We start from the raw sequence: 22,134 nt of genomic DNA, 5'->3' as shown, positions 1-22,134 counted from the left end.
AAAAAATAAAAAAAAAGTGAATTTTAAGGTAAACTGAGCAGAGGTCAAGACCTGGTTTAAGGTTAAGAAAATATTTGAAATAACTATATATAATTAATACACTCCCCGTTATTTCCAGCAGTTTTCCATGATGTCACTTGTAAGGAATGAGAGAAGGAGGGGATAGCCTGTCTGGGCAATCTATATTGCCAAGGTCAAATGTGTTCCTTCTCTGATCTGCAGCAAGACTACGGGATGGAGAAGGGTAGTTTTACAAAATATTTGCAGTTTACACACTGTGTGATGAAACTTCTGGGCAATTGTGTGGTGCTTGAGAAGAATACACTGATGGGATTTTGTGCCCAGGGGTTACGATTGGCTGAATTTATGCAATTTTAAACAATCAGGCTAAAGACAATCTTGACAGTCAAGGGAAACCATGTGCGATAAAATGGGGGAATCCATATTTTGATGTAGCGGCATCTCTAGATGTTGCAAGGAAAGTGCTCCTGACTGCAACCCTCAGAGCTCAGCTCTACAAAACAATCTTCAGGCTGTTTAATAAGCTTGACAAGCTGTTTAGATGGGGCAGAAGGGCGGATAGTAATTGCCCATGATGCCGGTCTGGTCCGGCAGATACAGAGCACATTTTGTTTGAGCGAGTTAAGCTGATCCCATTATGGGAGGGTATCGAGGCTTGGTGGAATAAGTGGTTTAAGAAGAAAGCCTCTCTTACTCTGCCTCTGATGCTCTGCAGGGTGGACTCTTCCATAATGGGGGACCCAGGACAGGCCTACTTCATGTTTATCTCCTCGGCAGTTCCACGTTTAATAGCCTCTGCCTGGAAGGATGAGGAGCCACTGAGTACAAAACAATGACTTTCTAGATTAATTAATATGCATTATATTGAGAAGGCTGTGTCTAATTGCAAAGGAAAGGTTACGAGGAAGCGAGGCTCAATGATTTTGACCTCTTTGACCAATTGGCTGGCAAATATTTATGGGAGTAGCAGATCAGCTTCGGGGTTCTGAATAAGAAAAATAGATTCTCTTGTTGCCCTCCAGGTTGCAAAGGTTTTCTAACGTAGTTTGGCTCACTATGTATAAATTATACCAGAAATAATCTGGAATTAACTAAATTTACAGGCTGGCAAATGTTTAGATGAATTTTCAACCTACTGTATGCAATTATAATACTGTCAGATTATGCGCAATATATAATTTTAAAAAACTATTTTGAAGAAAATATAAGATTTTGTTATATTCTAATTTGAAATAGATAATCCATTGAAACCTATGCATTCCGACAATTGTTCTCTGACAAACTGTATGAACCTCCATTAAAACTTTGTCCTTTCATATGCAATAAAGGTTTAACATATTTATCTCCTTTGTTTAGTTGTAAACACTTTAACACATATGCATGTCCCGAGCCCTGATATATTAAACGGATTTTACTGCAACTAAAATGAGCTCTGGCTTATATATATAAATCCCAGGAAGGCCAATGTTAAGGATTTGTAAGTGAGTTTAGGCCATCTGTGGACAGTGTTAAGCAAATACCCAAATAGTGACTCGGTTAAAAGCTAGCTATACACCTAAACCTGACATCAACTCTAACCCTAATCTTGACCCTATTCTTTACAATATCCTAATTTGTGATCTTGTTTATTAACAAAATGGTTTCCCAATTGAATCTGGTCAGTGAATTTATGGCAGAAAACCATGGTCTTATGTGCCACAATACCAGAATTACAAGTGAAAGTGTTGTTGTTTGGCATCACCAACAGTTCTATGTAATTCAAAAGCAATAGGAATATTGCACAAAAGTATTCTAAATACTAGCTTTTCTGTGTGAGTGCATGCGTTTGCCACGTTAATTAATGCAGCACTAACTTGCAGTTCAATGTTCATATGCATGTTGCGTTTCCTACTTCCACTAGAGTCTGCCACTACACAACATCCACTGACCCAGCCAGGGCTCTGCCCCTACTTTCTACTATGTCTGTGACTATGTCCCTCTCTAAAATCCTTTTTAAGCTCATGCACTGCTCTTTACTCCATTCCAGCTCTCCATAGCCCATCCATCCTTCTCCACCCTGCTAGCATCCTCTGCCTTCCTCTCTGCCCCTTGCTTTGCTGTTTGTCCCCCTAATTTCTTTAGTGACAGAAAAATGCCTACAGTGAAACTGTCCCGCTGTAATAGTTTCTTGTGTAGAATACAACACGCTAAGATGACTGGAGCAGATTTAAAACTCCCCAGGAAATAGATGGCTTTTGCTCTGCAGGCTGAAAAAGTGATAGATGGACTGGTTTAATATAAAGGCAGATTATTCACTCGAAATTCAAACAATGCAAACTTTCGGTTATCTTGTTCTCATGAGCACCCAGCCAGATGGAGCTTTCAGCCTCTAGTAATGGGTGAATTAAAGGTGAAAGTAAGGCGCACAAGTATGTATAACAGGCAAAGCTAACGGTCCTCATTTGATTTTCTAAATGACAACAGTACTCTTGTTCCCAGTCATTGGCAAACGTCCATCAAAAGGGACTTCAAATGGTTTTAATCATCTATATTTAAGGCCTACATTTTAAGAACAGAGTATATTGACATCCATTTACATATGATTTCCAGACATTACAACATGTTTTTTCTAAGCTTAATGAAAAGCCGAAAAGTGGTCTCATCTTAACCCTACCTGGCCTCCTCCAAAACGCTTTCGAAGATCTTCTATCTGGTCATTTTCCAGCTTCTGGAAAAGTGGGCTGACCTGCAGGAGTAGATGTCAAGATGTACTTACAAACATAGATCAAATCAAAAACGAAAGAGAATCAAGTGCCTCTGCAGATGTGGTCTAGGAATGGGACGAACAATACACTAGGTCAAAGGAAACAGGACAGGTAATTTTGCGCTGATGTCCTCATAGCCTAGTCTCAGTTTATTGCACAATGACAATGGCCAGTGCATTAGGATGCAAGTCATGTCTAAAATTTGGCCAAGGTAACTCCTTGGGACATTCTGAATGGCCAATTAGCTATCAAAACCCTAGTCTCATGGCATACACCCTCATCCCACACTATTCAGCATTCCAACTTATTATCAACTCCAGAATATCATGGATAAAATATTGAGAATCAAAATATCGTCAAGGTAAGTATAGGTTTACTTTAGTTAGCTCCACATATATGTGCCTGACGAGCTAAATATCTTCAAAATATGTAGAAGTGGATTTAAGAATAATACATCTTTACTTATGCATTTAACTTCTCAATACGTTGGCCACAATATTTTGAGAGCACAAAGTTTCTGTAGTTGACATTTCCACATACAACCTGCTGTGCTATCCAGACTTGGAAAAGCGAAACAGAGCACTTGTCCTGGACTCTACCGAACAAGGAGTTTACTCTTTATTACTTCAGTCACTTCCACAACTATCAGCCTGAGAAAATAGCCACATTCACCTTCAAATGTCAGTTTACAGTGTTTGAATTAAGGGCATTTTAATCACTTCTAACCCTGTAGAAGCTATAAAAAGTCGACACTTCTACATCTACTTCCTAAAAAGGATTATTGAGTCTGTTGAGGTGTTCGGTCTGCCTTATGCTAGTGAGCACTGCAAGGCTGGTAGATGCAGGATGTGTACCTGCACGTTAAATGTTTATTACCTCATTCAAGTCTGACAATGTATGAGGTGGTTGGCTTGCCTCCTTTGACTTTCCTGGATATTCCAACTGTTGGTGGGAGGGAGGGGGGGGGGGATAGTGGAAGACGACAGCGTGCACAGTGTGTATGACTTCCCCACTTACTGTTCCAATGCGGTGTCCAGTAGGCAAGGTGCACACAAACTCGGTGGTTGGTAGGGCCAAGTCAGTTGGTGCCTGCAGCTGACTCTGGATGGTGGAACTCACTTCAGGCATGTATGGCTGCAGCATGACAGAGATCAGAGCTGCTATGTTGACTGCCACACCGGTGACAGTACCCGCACGCTTCCTACCAATAACACAAACACATTAGTGATTGATTTGAACAGCAGTAATGTGGCTATTATCTAATACAGTACACCGGTTCTTATAATTAGGCATTGTCAGCTCATCATACTTTCCTTTCTACATGGTTTTTCTAGACCTGTTAACTCACAAGGATTTAGCATATAGTGTTTGTTTTCTTTCTTTTTATTCTCCATGGCTCCTGTGAGACCACAGAGGGAAGACAAAAAGCTCACAATAAACATACAGAGAACATGCTATGGAGTAAATAAAAAACGAAAAAAAGAAAAGAAAAAGCCACAGGGCTTTGGTAATATTGGAATCTGAGACTATGCAATGTCTAATTTAACAAAGAAAAAACCAATTCAATTTAGGACCTCAGTTTAAAAATAAGTTAACTTTAACAGTATGGTTTAAGACAGTTTGGAGTTATGTAGCGAGTTCACATCCTAGCTCATCCATCACACACTGAGTTCCAGGTTAATTTATTTTCATCCTTTGCCACAAGTTTAACAGCTGTACCCCAGTGCTTCCCTTGAAAAGAATGAACTATGCCACAAAAAGGACACTGGGACAAAATCTAAGGAACACTGCTGCAGTCAGATGATATTTTTTTTATGTCTTATGCAATACACTGTAAGCTGACCTGTCTTCTTCAGGTCCCTTGATTCGTTTCCAAGGCTCATTCATTTGTATGTACTGGTTGCCATGACGAGAAATGTTCAAAATACACCTTAATGCGTCCCGAATGCTGAAATGGTAGGAGAAAGTTACTGAAGAACAGATGCAAGATCCCACTTACAAGAAGACAATAATAAGCACTCACATCAGTATTAGACCGCTTATATCACTGCAAACCATTGACAACTCTAGTAAAAACTGAAAACAGTCTACAGTGTTGGGTGAACAATTGCGTTACTGCTTCAGAAAGACAATCATATGTGCACATTTGTAAGACTATAAATTGTTTAAGATGCACGAAATGAACTTTCACTCTGTAAATAACTCCATTATACATAAACACACAAACACACACACAGGCATACACAAACAGCACATAAGTGAATATGGTCAACAGAGCAGCTGGCACAACAGTTTCATTAGTAAAAATACGATATAATCACATATGCCTTAGGAGAGCAGCAGTATATTCATGGAGATTCTTTTGCTTACCGACCCCTAACTGCCAGAACACTACAGACATATAGCATCAGCAACCATGCATCATGAACTATGCAGAAATCACATACTACCCACACCTTCCAACACACTTAGGACACAAGAGTGAGTTCCCAGATAATACCTTGCCTTTCCTGCCCTGTACATAGAGCCTACACCATGGAGTAATAGCCTGGGCCAGACCTGATAAGGTATATATCCTTATACTAGTTTAGTGCACTTATAAAATTGAAGAACCACTGTGTTTCCATCAACATTCCGTCATTTGAATAATGTGGCTTCTGTTTTTAGTCATTGCTCTATGTTGCCTAATTCGCAAAACTCACCGGACTTTTTCCAGCAGCTGGTTATACTGCTGCAGCTCCCGCGTTACTTGAGCTAGCAATATCTTGTCGTCGGAATTCAGCTCAATTGCTGGAACACAGCCTTCAAAGAACTTGTGGACAAACATGCCGGCTCTGAAAAGAACGAGATCAATTATTTATTATGATCCAGATATTTGGCATAACTGTTATGTTATTGACAGTTACAAAATATGCACAGAAATTCCTGCTGCTCTTCATAGTTGATCACTTGCATTAAAAGTGGCAAATGTAAATAAATCTACTCCAGATATCCCCGGGGTTTGGGATCGGACTGTTTTATGGAGTGCAAACTGAATCTGTGGGCATTGGAGCACTTAACAGTCGCTCCATCACAATTCGAAACAAAACTTTGATTTCTTTACTCTGATTCAGGCCTGCTTCTTGAACAAGTTAGTTGTACTAGAAACAAAGTCAGTATCAAATATGTGCATCAACTTTGCATTGCTATCACAGCCCACTCCCAACATCCCCACCTTCTCTAGCCAGAGAGGACTGGTTTCTGCTTCACCGCTTTACCCTGCTTCTCTTACCTGGTGCAGAAGACTGAGGGCTTATTTGCTATGTCAAGCGCTGTGCTTTTTGCCTGGATCTGGAAATGTTGAGGAACATCAGTTCACTGGCGCGGTTGCAACTCCAGCCACACATCCGTAAGTTGCCATAACGGAGGTGAAGCAGAAAGCACCTTTGGCACAGATGGTAGCTGCCCACCCGCCCCCCTCTCTTGTGACTTAGAGCTTGACGAATTTAATTAAAGACTTTTTTAGAGGCGTATATTGTTTTTGCATCTGAAACCTTTGTAAAAACATACCTTGTCACCGGCAATTGTATGTTGCTGACCAGCACTAAAGATTTCTTTAGTACCTTCCCAACAAGGAGTTGTGTACATGGAGTTCTGTATCCTCATACATCATAAACGATTACAGACAAGGTAAAACCCAGCAGAACCTTGCACAGTTGGAGGTAAAATAGTACATTTAAAATTGCAATCTTCCCCCATGAGCCATTCTGCCCTAAGGGAAGTACCGTAGGAACTGGCATCACAAAACGCCCTTCACACTGTGACCAATGAATGGCAGGTCAGCACCACCCAGGTGGTCAGGTCAAGATTTAATCGACAACCAAAAGCTGAAACCACAGACACGCTCTATGCAGTGTGTGTTACCTTTACTTCAGAGGCAGCACATCGGGAGTCACTGTATTGCAGCCAAAACATATCAGAAGTCCTTGTATCGCAGCCAGTATATTGCAAGTCATTGCATCGTATGGGATATTACTTTGCATGCAAGTACTAGCATACCTATACTTGTTCACGTGTACAAATAACTATGTTTACACACAGGTTGAATAAACTCTGCCTATCTCCCAACTGGACTCAGATCAGTACTTAGTTCACATAATTTTACTGCACCTGAGTTGGTGTTGAGGTTATATTTCTAAAAGACTGGCCTAAGAATTTTGATGTAGGCACTTTTGATTTTATACAAAGTAGATGTAATACGGATTCCTATCCAGTCTTTAGTAAAATGTGCTTTTTAAAATGAACTAAAGATCAGATAATCGGACTGGAATAAAACAAAAGTCATTATTTCTTTATTACAAGTTTTAGTAGCACAGTATTGGTTTGAGTGTGTCATTCTGCTGTTCTTTTCGGTGGTGTGTTCTATATGATTTCTGTAGTCCTTTCAGAATGTGCTAGACACTTCCAACCAGAGCCTGTTCTTGAGTGAATCATATGTGGATACAGCGACTTACTGAACATTCACTGCACAGTATCTGGTATTCATTTTTTCTTGTAGCAAACGGTAGCAGTTACACTCTGACAGAAAATGATAAACGTAAACTTTTTTGGTGTGTGCCATATGCCTTCCAGATTTGTTCTGGGGGAATTCATTGAACACTTGCTTCATATTTTCAGTGAGAAATGTAAGCCAGTCCCACTTACTGATCCAAAACATGTCTGGTTAATCTTTGGAATTTTGGTAGATATGTTTATTGTTCAACCCATCAAAGTTTCTAGGCACTGCCACCTTGAAAGTGGACGATTTCCCAATTACCCTGCACCTATGTGCCCTCTACAAACCATAGAAGATGTGAATTTGAATCTTTGCCAGTCTATGAAGTGTTCTGTGACACCTCTATGATGGAGCAGAGTGGGGTGTTAGCACTGTATCTGGGATAAGTTCTTAAGATAGGCCAGATGTTGAGGACTCTATCTTGCTAGGAAGTGCTGATGAAGGTTCGCTGGAACCGGTTTCTGGGTACATAGAGGGAAGCCAGTCTTGAAGTGGCCACAACTCTTATCCTGAGCCCAAAACTACAATGACTGGCTTAAATACTGCAAAGGAAGTTTCCAAAAATGGTAACGACCCCCACCACCAAGCTGAACTGCAGAATATTGACAAAGACTCAACCAATGGGGTCCTGCCCCTGGAATAACATCTCTCAGAGCAATTGCATTTACCTTAAGGAAAATACAGATAGCACACTCACACGTTTCTACCACCACAGAGAGACAAAAGTAATTTTCCACCACGTGGTACTTTCAATACCTTCTCCGAAAAAGATTCCCTGAACATCATCATCACAAGCACAACACCAGAATTGCATTCAGACCCCAGAAGATATCATTCACCGAACCTGTGAAATGGAGGTTATCTTAAAAGCACTCAAAAGTCCATGGAACTAGGTTCATGTCTACTGGAGCTGAAAACCTTCCTACATTAGATCACTCTTCTAAAAGGAAAACATCCTGACAAATCCAACCCAGAAAACTACAGGCCAATGTCAAATGACCAATCACTAGGAAAAATATTTGGGAGTGCAGTGTTCACTCAACTTTCAAAAGCTACAGAGGAAAACTGACTGGTGACAAAGCAACAATACGGCTTTAGACCAGGCAGCGGCACAGAGGCAGCCATCTGATCAGTATTAGATGACCTAAAATTGCTTCAGGGCCATCAGCAGCATTTGGCACTGTCCACACACTATTACACAAACTATCTCAAAACATGAAAACTATTCAAAATGGATTGCTTTTTATCTCCGAGGCAGACAACTCATGGTATGTGTGCCACCTTCCAGATTTGCACCTTACACCCAAGACTACTGTGTCCTTCAGGGTTCCATCATACCTAATGTCTTAATCAAAATCGACCTAATACCTTAACAAGGGCGGTTTAAATTGTTCAACCTCACCTGTTACACCTGTGCAGATGACAAGTAAATCATTCTATATAAGGATGATCCAGAAGACATCTACAACTCAAAACCCGATGACTAACTTTGCGGCATAAATTAATGGATGATGAGAAACCACATAAGGGTAAACAGCACGAAGATAGTTAATGACCTGTGGAAAATGGCAAAAATACTAGCCTATTGTCATATGGCCCAAGAAACCAGAGGCCCCTCCATCATCATCAAGAGCAGTCAGAAACGTAGGGATACCATGGATTCAGACCCATCATTGATTCCACATGTCAACAAGGTCACAAAGAGCATCTTCTACAGAATTTAAACACTGGGTTGGATCTTCCTATACCCTGGCTAACAAAAGCTACAACCTATCCTTGCATTCGTAATTTCCAAGCCAACAGTCTATACATTGGCACACCCAGTTTCATCATACACAAAAAACAACTTATTGAAAATGTTGGCACAAGACTTCTTCACTGCCTTCTCTCAAGGGAATGCATGACTTCATTCCTGGAATCACTCCACTGGCTACCTACTGTTAGAAGGACAGTGTTCAAAGCACACTGCATTCCCCCCAGAGCTGCAAAAGGAAAAGGACCATTATACCTACAAGTTAAATTCAAGCAGTACAAACAAAACAAGACATTTTGTCCAGGCATACACCACAGTTCATCATACCACATTATGTTAAAAAATCCATAGGATACACTGCTTTCTTGGTACAAGCCACCAAGTTCTTGAACTTGCTACCAGACGAGATTTGAAGCATTCAGAAGCTGAAACACTTCAGAACTTAGCTAAAAGATGGTTACTTCCAAGATAGTAACATCATCCCATAACCCTAGGATGTAACCTAGAATGACATTTGCACCTTCAATCACAAGTTACAGTTTACAGCTACGGAACAGTCCATCCATCACACTGCTTTCTATATCCAGGTAAGTTATGAAGGACGTACCTATGACAAGCCTGTGTATTCTATACTAATGTCAATTCATATACATAACCCCTTCACCCCACGCTAAAACTAATGCTATAACACTCAGTGGTCGGCAGCCAACTGTAGTTTACAGAGGCTGAACAATAACTTGCTTAAACTGCTAATCTTCTTACAAATATGATCATAAAAGTACCACAAAATGACTGAAAAGCTGTGCAGAGGTGCCACTTACTAAAAATCATAAACTGTGCGCCTGTGTCTTACCACTCTTAATTCATCACACTGCTAAGCACTAAATGCACTGATAACCACACCTCGGCAGATATCACACAACATGAAAACATTTCCCATATAGATTAAAAAATAAAAAAAAAAGAATAAAAGTCAACACAATATATATATATTATATTATATATATACAATATATATATATATTGCGCATGGGCGTCAACTCCATCTTAGATTGTTTTCCCCGCAGAGGGTGAGGTAGGAGTTGTGTATGTTAGTAATAGTGCCCATGCAATGGAATGAATACGTATGGACATAATAAAGGTTAAAGTAATATATTTACAAATGTACAAATGTTGAAGATCTACTTCTAAACGGCTACAGGCTCCCGGGGAGGCGGGTGGGCGCATGTGAATCTGCAGCGACTCATGCCACGAACAGATGTACACTGGGTAAGTGACATTTTCCGTTCGATGGCATGTGTAGCTGCAGATACACATGCTGTGCACCGACTATTAAGCAGTTATCTCCCCAAAAGCGGTGGTTCAGCCTGTAGGAGTTGAAGTAGTTTGAAATAATGTTCTTAGTACAGCCTGACCTACTGTGGCTTGTTGTGCAGTTAACACATCTACACAGTAGTGCTTGGTAAATGTATGAGGCATAGACCATGTTGCTGCCTTACATATTTCGTTCATTGGAATATTTCCTAGAAAGGCCATGGTAGCCCCTTTCTTTCTGGTTGAGTGTGCCTTTGGTGTAATAGGCAGCTCTCTCTTTGCTTTAAGATAGCTGGTTTGAATACACTTAACTATCCACCTAGCAATGCCTTGTTTTGAAATTGGATTTCCTGTATGAGGTTTTTGAAAGGCAATAAATAGTTGTTTTGTTTTTCTAATTAGTTTCGTTCTGTCAATGTAGTACATTAGTGCTCTTTTGATGTCTAATGTATGTAGTGCTCTTTCAGCTACAGAATCTGGTTGTGGGAAGAACACTGGTAATTCTACTGTTTGATTTAAGGGGAACAGTGAGATAACCTTTGGTAAAAATTTAGGATTTGTTCTTAGAACGACTTTATTTTTATGTATCTGAATAAATGGTTCTTGTATGGTAAATGCTTGAATCTCGCTCACTCTTCTTAGAGATGTGATGGCAATCAAAAATGCAACTTTCCACGTTAAGTATTGCATTTCACAAGAATGCATGGGCTCAAAAGGTGGACCCATGAGTCTTGTTAAGACAATGTTGAGGTTCCATGAAGGAACAGGTGGTGTTCTTGGTGGTATGATTCTCTTTAAGCCTTCCATAAACGCTTTAATGACTGGTATTCTAAATAGTGAAGTTGAATGAGTAATTTGTAGGTAAGCTGATATTGCGGTGAGATGTATTTTTATGGAAGAGAAAGCTAGATTTGATTTTTGCGAATGTAGTAAATATCCTACTATATCCTTTGGAGATGCGTGTAATGGCTCAATTTGATTATTTTGGCAGTAATACACAAATCTTTTCCACTTGTTTGCGTAGCAGTGTCTAGTGGTAGGTTTCCTAGCTTGTTTTATGACCTCCATACATTCTTGTGTGAGGTGCAAGTGTCCGAATTCTAGGATTTCAGGAGCCAAATTGCTAGATTCAAAGATGCTGGATTTGGATGTCTGATCTGTTGTTTGTGTTATGTTAACAGATCTGGTTTGTTGGGTAGTTTGACATGAGGTACTACTGACAGGTCTAGTAGTGTCGTGTACCAAGGTTGCCTCGCCCATGTTGGTGCTATTAGTATGAGTTTGAGTTTGTTTTGACTCAACCTGTTTACTACATATGGAATGAGAGGGAGAGGGGGAAAAGCGTATGCAAAGATCCCTGACCAGTTCATCCATAGAGCATTGCCTTGGGATTGATCTTGTGGGTACCTGGATGCGAAGTTTTGGCATTTTGAGTTTTCCTTTGTTGCAAATAGATCTATTTGAGGTGTTCCCCAAATTTGAAAGTAATTGTTTAGTATTTGGGGGTGAATTTCCCATTCGTGAGTTTGTTGGTGATCTCGAGAGAGATTGTCTGCCAACTGGTTCTGAATCCCTGGAATAAATTGTGCTATTAGGCGAATGTGGTTGTGAATCGCCCAATGCCATATTTTCTGTGTTAGGAGGCACAGCTGTGTTGAGTGTGTCCCTCCTTGTTTGTTTAGATAATACATTGTTGTCATGTTGTCTGTTTTGACAAGAATGTATTTTTGGGTTATTATGGGTTGAAATGCTTTCAGCGCTAGAAATACTGCTAACATTTCCAAGTGATTTATGTGAAACTGTCTCTGATGTATGTCCCACTCTCCTTGGATGCTGTGTTGATTGAGGTGTGCTCCCCACCCTGTCATGGAAGCATCTGTTGTTATGACGTATTGTGGCACTGGGTCTTGGAAAGGCCGCCCTCGGTTTAAATTTGTACTGTTCCACCATAGAAGCAAGATGTATGTTTGGCGGTCTATCAACACCAGATCTAGAAGTTGACCCTGTGCTTGTGACCATTGTGATGCTAGGCACTGTTGTAAGGGTCGCATGTGCAATCTTGCGTTTGGGACAATGGCTATGCATGAAGACATCATGCCTAGTAGTTTCATTACCATTCTGACTTGTATCTTTTGGGTTGGATACATGGCCTGTATTACTTTGTGAAATGTTAGAACTCGTTGTGGACTTGGAGTGGCAATCCCTTTTGTTGTGTTGATTGTTGCTCCTAAGTATTGCTGCGTTTGACACGGCAAAAGGTGTGACTTCGCGTAGTTGATGGAGAAACCTAGCCTGTGAAGGGTTTGTATGACATATTTTGTGTGCTGTGAACACTGTTTTAGCGTGTTGGTTTTGATTAACCAGTCGTCTAAGTACGGGAACACATGTATTTGCTGCCTTCTGATATGTGCAGCTACTACTGCCAGGCATTTTGTAAAAACTCTTGGCGCAGTTGTTATTCCGAATGGCAACACTTTGAATTGGTAATGTATTCCTTGGAATACGAACCTTAGGTATTTCCTGTGTGAAGGATGTATTGGTATATGGAAATACGCATCTTTTAGATCTAATGTTGTCATGTAGTCTTGCTGTTTGAGCAGTGGGATTACGTCTTGTAATGTGACCATGTGAAAGTGGTCTGATTTTATGTAGGTATTTAGTGTTCTGAGATCTAGTATTGGTCTCAGAGTTTTGTCCTTTTTGGGTATTAGAAAGTACAGTGAGTAAACTCCTGTGTTTTTTTGTTGAATTGGTACTAATTCTATTGCGTCCTTTTGTAGCAATGCTTGAACTTCTAGTCCTAGAAGATCTATATGTTGTTTTGACATATTGTGTGTTTTCGGTGGGACGTTTGGAGGGAATTGGTGAAATTCTATGCAATAACCATGCTGGATAATTGCTAAGACCCAAGTGTCTGTTGTTATTTCCTCCCAAAGTTTGTAAAATTGGCTTAGTCTTCCCCCCACAGGTGTTATGTGATGGGGTTGTGTGACCTGTGAGTCACTGCTTATTTTGAGGGGTTTTGGGGCCTTGGAATTTTCCTCTATTTTATGGGAATTGGCCCCCTCTAAATTGCCCTCGAAAACCTCCCCTCTGATATTGACCCTGGTAGGTAGGCCTTGTTTGTGAGGTTGTGGTTTCTGTGGGTTGACCTTGAAACCCTCCCCTAAAAGGTGTTTTCCGAAATGTGCCTCTGCTCTGCGGGGAGTAGAGTGCGCCCATGGCTTTGGCTGTATCGGTGTCCTTCTTGAGTTTTTCGATGGCAGTGTCTACCTCCGGCCCAAACAATTGCAGTTCATTAAACGGCATATTGAGCACAGCCTGCTGGATTTCCGGTTTGAACCCAGAAGTGCGCAGCCATGCGTGCCTTCGTATTGTGACTGCAGTGTTTATTGTCCTTGCAGCTGTATCTGCTGCATCCATGGAAGACCGTATCTGATTATTTGAGATACTTTGTCCCTCTTCCACCACCTGTTGCGCTCTTTTTTGGAACTCCTTGGGTAAGTGTTCGATGAAATATTGCATTTCATCCCAATGAGCCCTGTCGTATCTTGCCAAAAGTGCTTGTGAATTGGCAATACGCCACTGATTTGCTGCTTGTCCTGCAACTCTTTTTCCCGCAGCATCAAATTTGAGGCTCTCCTTGTCTGGAGGTGGTGCGTCGCCTGAGGTATGAGAGTTGGCTCTCTTACGAGCTGCCCCCACAACTACTGAGTCTGGTGTCAGTTGTGTTGTAATATATATTGGATCTGTGGGCGGTGGCTTATATTTTTTCTCCACCCTTGGAGTTATGGCTCTGCCTTTAACTGGATCCTGAAAAAATTTTTTTGAATGTCTTAGCATTCCTGGGAGCATGGGAAGGCATTGATACTGGCTATGGGTGGAGGACAGGGTGTTAAAGAGAAAGCCATCCTCAATTGGTTCCGAATGTAAGGAGACATTGTGAAACTCGGCTGCCCTTGCGACCACCTGTGTATAGGATGTACTGTCCTCAGGTGGTGACGGTTTTGTAGGATAAGAGTGTGGGCTATTGTCAGACACTGGAGCATCGTAGAGGTCCCATGCATCGGGATCATCCTGACTCATTGTGGTATGAGCTGGTGAGTGTACCAGTGGTGGAGTTGTTGCTGGTGATGCATGTATTGATGGTGGTGGAGACGGTGGTGGGGTTGTTTTCCTTGCCACCTTTGCCTGTGGTTGCTTGTCCTTTTGTTGAAAGGCAAGTTTCCTTTTTATTTTGATTGGGGGAAGAGTGGTTATCTTCCCTGTGTCCTCATGAATATGAAGCCTTCTTTGTGTGTAGTCAGGCTCTACAGCTTGAAGCTCCTCTCCAAATCTATGTAATTGGGAGGTTAATCCTTGTTCCTCTGTATAGGAACTAGTTTTCGGCTCCGAGGCTGGCTGTTTCGGAACCGAAACCTTTTCGGAAGTCTTTTTAGGCTCCGAAGAAACATTCTTTGTTTTCAGCGTGGTGTCTCGGTGCCGAAATTCTTCGGTGCCGCTGTCTCTGTGCCGAAGTTTCTCGGAGCCGCTGTCTCGGCTCCGAGGCTGCTGTGTGGCGGTATCTCGACCGGAGTCGGATAACTTCGACACCAGCATGCCCTTTTTCTGTGCCTTGGATGGGTCACCTATTTTTCGGGTTAAGCCATGGCCTGTTGGCGGTGGCGTCCCCTGGGCTTTTGTAGACTTCTCGTGAGTCTTGATTTTCGACGTCTTACTCACGGTTTTGGTTGTTTCTTCGGCGTCGAGTTCTTCCGAATCCGACTCGCGGACGGAGAAAGCTTCTTCTTCCTCCTCGAAACGATCTTGACCTGTCGGCGTGGACGCTATTTGTAGTCTCCTGGCTCTTCGGTCTCTCAGCGTCTTCCTCGACCGAAACGCTCGACAGGCTTCACAAGTATCCTCCTTGTGCTCGGGGGACAAGCACAAGTTACAGACCAGATGGTGATCCGTATACGGATACTTGTGATGGCATTTTGGGCAGAAGCGGAATGGGGTCCGTTCCATGAGCCTTGAAGTCGCACGTGGCCGGGCCGACCAGGCCCCTACGGGGGAATCGAAAAAACCCCGAAGGGCCACCGGAGCTCTTCAAATTTCGGTGTCGATTATTTCTAACTTACCCGATACCGAACGCAAACAATACCAACGTTTTTTTCCGAGATTCTAACTAACTTTCCGACCCGAAACACGGAGCGAAAAGGAACACGTCCGAACCCGATGGCGGAAAAAAAACAATCTAAGATGGAGTTGACGCCCATGCGCAATGGAATCGAAGTGGGAGGAGTCCCTCGGTCTCGTGACTCGAAAAGACTTCTTCGAAGAAAAACAACTTGTAACACTCCGAGCCCAACACCAGACGGCGGACTGTGCACAGCATGTGTATCTGCAGCTACACATGCCATCGAACATATATATATATCACCACATACTGGCTTGTGAGTGTGACTTACCTTTGTTACCAAGAGTAACAACTGTGGAGAGATTGGAACGGTGTGGTCCAGCTGGTCGAGCGTCACCACTAACGACAAACCACGCCAGAATTGTCCAACAGGCCTTGGCTCACAGATTTTTAGATACACACATGCATTTACCCTGTAACCATCTACTTGTACCATATAGCACTACAGATTCACATGGTTAGCATACTCCTGCTATCTACTGTTGGGCTTGGACGTTTGAAAGTTGTTCTTTGTAGGAAAGAACCTCTTTTTTTTAATTACCCGCCCCCAACCTGAACCCCTCTTTCCCACCCACCCCCAAAAAAATATTTTTGGGAATGATGCTTTGATTTGTAGTGCCCCAGACCCTGCTGCCCAGGCCTGTGCTCTGACCACCAAAATAAGTGTACAAATGGCAAATACCCAATTGGCACATTTAATTTAATTAGAAGTCCACAGTGTCTAGTACAAGAGGGCTAGTAGGTGAAATATCCCTAGTAGAATGCACCACTTAATTGTGCTACTACTACAGTGATAAGGAAAAACGTGACTCCGAGGCCTGTCACTGAAGCTGTCACTGCAGCTTTAAACCTGCCAACTTGACAAGGCAAAATGAACCCTTTTGCCAGGTCAAATACTTTTTAATATTAATAAGCCCCCTCCCTCAGGGAAGGCCTAGGTAGCCCAATGGGCGTTTTTGTAATTTAAAAAAAGAAGGGCATGTTCCCTTTGTGCTCACCCTTCATGACAGTGAAAACACAAAACTGCCGTTTACACTGTAGCAAGGCTGGTGGTCCCATTGGCTAACATTTAGTTTCACTAGTCACTGTGCTAAATGTTAACTTTCATGTGGGACCACCAAAGATATTACTCTAAGGTATCACATTAATTGTTATATTAAACTCGACTCATTGCTGAGAATGGATTTAAGATAACTTAAAGGGAATGTGACTTTTTTTGTGCCCAAAACTTCAGTAGCGTTTGCTGTTTATCCTCAGCAGTTTTCACCCAAGACAATACGCTGCACACCTGCTAGAAGTGTGAAGCGCTCCCAGCAACAGTGCTAAAGAGCAAGTTAATTAATACAATTTTGAAGTATTAAAGTATTAATTAATAAGGTAAAATGTGTGTTGAAACGTATAACACGTAAAAATGGCAAAAATGGTGGACACCATGAACAATACACGCAAATAGAAAATATTTACTTTTAATGTAGAAATGTTTTGTAATCTATGAACATGAATTAATATGAACAAGAGTGTGATTAAAAATAATGATTATTAGAGTTAAATGTATATAAAAATGATTTATTAAAATTGGGCTTACATGAACATGCCTAAAGTTAATCCTACGTTTAAAGGCCTGTGTAATGTCTCTGCCTCAGCAGTTTCTAGGAGCTTACTGTTTACTGTTCATTTGTATGCTGACCTTTCAGAAACGTCTCAAAATTGTATTAGGCAGATAGTTATTCGACATCCTGTGTAATTCGCATATTGTGGAAAAGTTATGTTCTTTCGTTGGTAATGTTAATTCTCATTCTGGGATGAGATAATGTGTACCCAAGAACAATAGTCTTCAGTGCTCATGTGTAACCTGCAATAATTTTATTTTACTGATGAAACTGGTGACTGCCGGCAAAAGAAGATGGTCCAATCATGAATGCGGAAAATGAAGAAAATATACTTCTGGAATGTGGAGTAAAGCGTATTGGATGTGACCTAAACCACCCTATAGACTGTCCAATGGTATTCTTGGCTAGTTGCTTTCTAGGGTTTTAATATAGCAAAGTTTAGATGATGTAAGTTCATATGTTGATTTTCCAGGGTTGTTAGAAAATCGTCCAGGAGTTGTTGAGTTATTTGAGGCTGCCGTACAAATATTGGCTAAGGGTGGTGTTGCCTAGGAAGTTGATAGTGGCCTTTTTTATACAAGATGAATGTGCCCTAGTAGGGGCGGTTAAGAAATATCTTGGCCTTAAAGTAATAGGTTTGAATACATTTGACAATCCATCTGGCTAAGCTAGCCTTGGCGATGGCCTGCCCTGTGTGACGAGACAAATAACTAGTCAGACTTGTGGAAAGGATTGGTCCGGTCTGAGTAGCACATGAAGAACCTTTGAACAGCTAAGGTGTGTAGTTCTCTTTTTGCCACAGAATCAGGCTGTCGGACGAACACAAGGAGTTCTAAGATTATGTTGAGATGGAAGTGTGACACTACCTTAGGCAGATATTTAGGGCTGCTTCTGAGAACCAGCCTGTCCCTTCACTTATTAGATGGTAAGTACTTGTAGCTCACTAATGTAAAAAACTATGTTAAGGCTTCAGACTGAGGATGGAGGTGTTTGAGGTGGTGTGACCCTTTTCAGTCTCTCCATGACAATTTGACCACTGGTATCCTGAATAAAGACGAGCTTCTCATTTTGCATGTCAGCTTTGACTGCGGTTAGCTGCACATGGATGGACGTGTAGCTAATCCAGCAAGTGCATAAGATAGGTACCAGTGTGTTGTACTGTGGGATTTAAAGTGTCAGATTTGACCATGAGCTTGTGACCACTGGACTTCCAAACACTCCTGCAAAGGCTGCATGTATAGCCTTGTGTAGGAGACGACCTGATGCAACATGCCACCATTCCAAGAAGGCATAGAGGACAAGTTACTTATTTTTGGTAACGCCTTACCTGGTAAAGACAATATCTAGTTGCAGGTTCCTTACTTTAGAATTTCCCCAGGCGTCAGTCTCGATCCGGAGATGTTTCTTGCACAGTACCCCTGCATGCTGTTAGTTGGAATTGATCGACTCCATGTCAGTCGTCGGCATCATCCACGCCGGATATGATGTTGCAAGTCCTGTGTAGGCACCACCCCGGCAAGCTGACAGTTTCTTTTCATGACTTCGCACGCCAGAAGCGCAGAGCCATGAAGAACACTGACCACTGGTGCATCAAAACTAAGGCCCTGAAAGGGAAGTCCCTGTCCCTAGAAATCAGTTTGCAGAGGAAAGGCGGTTCAGTAAGGAATCTGCAACTAGATATTGTCTCTACCAGTTAAGGCATTACCAAAGGTAAGTAACTTGTCCATCTGATAGAGCCATCTAGTTACAGATTCCTTACCATAGAATAGATACCCAGCAATACCAACCCCAGAGGTGGATCTGCGAACCAAGATCATACTAAGAAGTCCTGCAGGACAGAATGGGCAAAGTACTCGTCCCTTCAGACCTGCCTGTCCGTCCAGGCAGTAGTGTTTGGTGAATGTGTGCAAGGATGCCCAAGTTGCCACATGAAAGGACTAGAACTCCTCATGCCGTCACAGCCGTCACTCTGGTAGAATCAGCACGCACACTTTCAAGGATTTGCTTCTTAGCCAGTGCATAGCACATTTTAACGCAGAGAATGACCCATCTGGAGATGGTTCTCTTCTGCACTGCCCGACCTTTCTTTGCACCCACATAACCAACAAAGGATTGATAATCCACCCGGAACTCTTTGGTATGATAAAGGTAGAAAACCAACGCTCTTTTTGGATCCAGATGGTGGATTTTATCCTCTTCCTTAGAGGGATGTGGTGGTGCTTAAAAAGTAGGCAAGGTTGATGGATTGGCCTACATGAATGGGCATTACCACTTTTGGCAAAAAGGAAGCCCTTGTGCGAAGCACCACTTTGTCAGGATAGATGGAAAAGTAGGTCAGCTTAGATGACAATACCTGTAGCTATACCTGCAACTCATTCACCCTGCGGACAGATGTAATGGCCACAAGGAAGGCTGGTTTTAATGTTAAAAGCCTGGGAGGACAATTGTGAAGAGGCCCAAAAGGAGCACACATTAGGAACGTCAGAACCAAATTCAGATCCCATTGGGGCATAATAAATGGGGATGGAGAAAACATACAGGCAAGACCCTTAAGAAACCTATTAACATTAGGAGACTTAAACAGATAAGGTTGATCAGGAAAGCTCAAAAAAGCAGAAATAGCAGATGAACAACCTTTTAGAGTGCCCATAACAGAGCCCAGCTGGGCCAGAGAAAAGATAAACAGCACCTGAGGGGGGGGGGGGGGATCCAATAGACATGTCTGTGCACCTTGTCACAAAACTGTTTTGGTGGATGGACGTCTGGGTGCCATGATAACGTTACAGACTGCGGGCAAAAGGTCAAAAGCTGTCAACTGCCACTACTCAATCTCCATGCAACAAAGCGGAGACTGGACAGTTTTGGGTGGAAAACCCTCCACTGCTGCTGCGAGAGAAGATCCTCCTGAAGGGGCATTCTGAACAGAGGGTCAATGGCCATGCTCAGTAGGTTGTGATACCAGACTCTCTGTGACCAGTCCAGAGCCACAAGGTTTACTTGGGCCTGATCATTCTTGATCTTCTTCAGAACTCTGGGCAGAAGTGATATGGGTGGAAAGGCTTACAGGAGGCCTGAGTTCCACTCGAGACAAAAAGCGCTGCAGAGCGAATACCACCTTGGAAACACCATCAAGCAAAATTGTGCATTCTCTGGAGAGGCGAAGAGATCCAGCCAAGGCTCGTCCCACCGCTGAAAGAGACCTTTTGCCACCCCCCGGTGGAGATGACGTTCTTGATCGACTAAGCATTGTCAGCTGAGTTTGTCTGCTCTGATGTTCATAGAGCCTGGCAGATGTTGAACCATTAAGGAAATGCCCCAACGTTCCAGCCACATCCAGAGACACCGAGCCTCTTGACAAAGGGTCCACGATCCCACTCTGCCCGGACTAATGCCGTACCACATGGCAGTGATGCGATCGTGAACACTTGCACTATCTTCCCTTTGAGAGAGGGAAGAAATGCTTTCAATGCTAGTCTGATCGCCCCAAGCTCCAACAAGTTGATACAGAGTCCGGACACCTCAGATCTCAGTCCCTCCCAGGTGGCCGCCCCATCCCAGGAGTGATGCATCTGTCACTACTGTCAGGTCTGGCTGGGGAAGGGCAAGGGATCTGCCTCTGGCCCAATCATGGTTCGTTAGACACTACTGCAGATCTTGCGCAGTTCCCTCCAAGATCTGGACCATGTTGGACAGATTCACCTGATGCTGCGTCCACTTCAGGTCCCACTGCAGAGCCCGTATGTGCCATCTGGCATCTGTTACCAGCGGGATTCAGGAGGCCATGAGGCCCAGTAGCCTCAGAGTCATTATCACTGAAATCCAGTCTAGAGGCTGAAACATCGGAATCAAAGACATCGGAATCAAAGCCTGAATATCCTGGACTCACCACTCGGGAGGCTAAGGGCAAAACTGCACTGTGTCCAGAACAGCTCCAATGAACTGGAGCGTTTGAGAGGGAGTCAGGTGTGACTTTGGCACATTTATAGTGAACCACAGTGAAAGCAGGAGGTCTGCTGTAGTCTGGAGGTGGGAGTCTTCAACAGCCAGTCGTCAAGGTAGGGAAAGATTGAAAAACCTGATTTGTGTAGATGGGCTGCAATCACCGCCATCACCTTGGTGAACACCCGAGGGGTGCTGGTTAGCCCAAAGGGGAGCATGGTAAACTGAAAGTGCTCGTGGCCCATCATGAACCGTGAATAACATCTGTGGGCAGGCAGGATGGGAATATGAAAATAAGAGTCCTGTAAGTCCAACGCTACCATCCAGCCTCCTGGGTCCAGAGGAGATAGAACCTGAGCCAGAGTGACCATTTTGAACTTCTCCTTCTTGAGAAAGAGATTGAGGGGATCAAACGTCTAGGATAGCGAAGAGGCCCTTGTCCTCTTTGGGCACCAGAAAGTAGCAGGAATAACAACCACGACCTACTTCTGGCACAAGGACCCTCTCTATGACCAAGGGAGCTGTAACCATCTTTCGGAGAAGTGCCAAGTGATCTTCCCTCATTTGATCGTAGGACAGTGGCATAGAGGGAGGGTAGTCTTGCAGGGGGAGGGTGAAGCTTCTTCAGACTATCTGCAAAACCCACCTTACTGACATGATGGACTGCCAGCGGAGCAGGTAATAGCAGATCCTGCTTCCGACTGGTCCCTGGTGGGGAAGTGTCAGACTAGGAGGGCTTGGAGGCAGATGCAGGGAGGTTGGGGTGGGGGTTTGAGTTGGACTGGCCAGACTGCTGGCTCACTGATCCACGAGGACAGATAATCCCTCGGTCCTGGTCATGCAGAGGCTGGGCAACATGTGCTGCACTGTGGCTAGAGGGGAATGAACATGGTTGGGTGCCTCTTCTGTAGCCACGAAAGGGGTGAAAAGCAGACTGAAGGGGACGAGGGGACGCAGGCCCAAGGACCGGACCGTAGCACGAGAATCCTTGAAGCGCTCGAGTGCTGAGTCTGCTTTCTCTCCAAAGAGACGGATGCCAT

General features: G+C 43.0%; 1 protein-coding gene across 2 annotated transcripts in view; it reads right to left on the bottom strand.

The window, feature by feature from the left end:
• The window catches only part of MARS1 (methionyl-tRNA synthetase 1), a 212,696-nt gene that overhangs the window by 50,666 nt on the left and 139,896 nt on the right, over positions 1-22,134 (bottom strand). For both annotated transcript variants that reach the window (XM_069230804.1, XM_069230805.1), the window contains exons 16-19: positions 5,468-5,599; positions 4,609-4,713; positions 3,783-3,966; positions 2,675-2,746 (exon numbers count right to left, since the gene is read on the bottom strand). In XM_069230804.1, the coding sequence (XP_069086905.1) occupies positions 2,675-2,746; positions 3,783-3,966; positions 4,609-4,713; positions 5,468-5,599 (493 nt within the window). The remainder of the gene's footprint in view (positions 1-2,674; positions 2,747-3,782; positions 3,967-4,608; positions 4,714-5,467; positions 5,600-22,134) is intronic.

Source organism: Pleurodeles waltl, chromosome 4_2 (genome assembly GCF_031143425.1).
Source record: "Pleurodeles waltl isolate 20211129_DDA chromosome 4_2, aPleWal1.hap1.20221129, whole genome shotgun sequence".
NCBI classification, from domain to species: domain Eukaryota; kingdom Metazoa; phylum Chordata; class Amphibia; order Caudata; family Salamandridae; genus Pleurodeles; species Pleurodeles waltl.
Note: the sequence above shows the minus strand (reverse complement) of the source record. Positions and strands in the feature narration are given on the sequence as shown.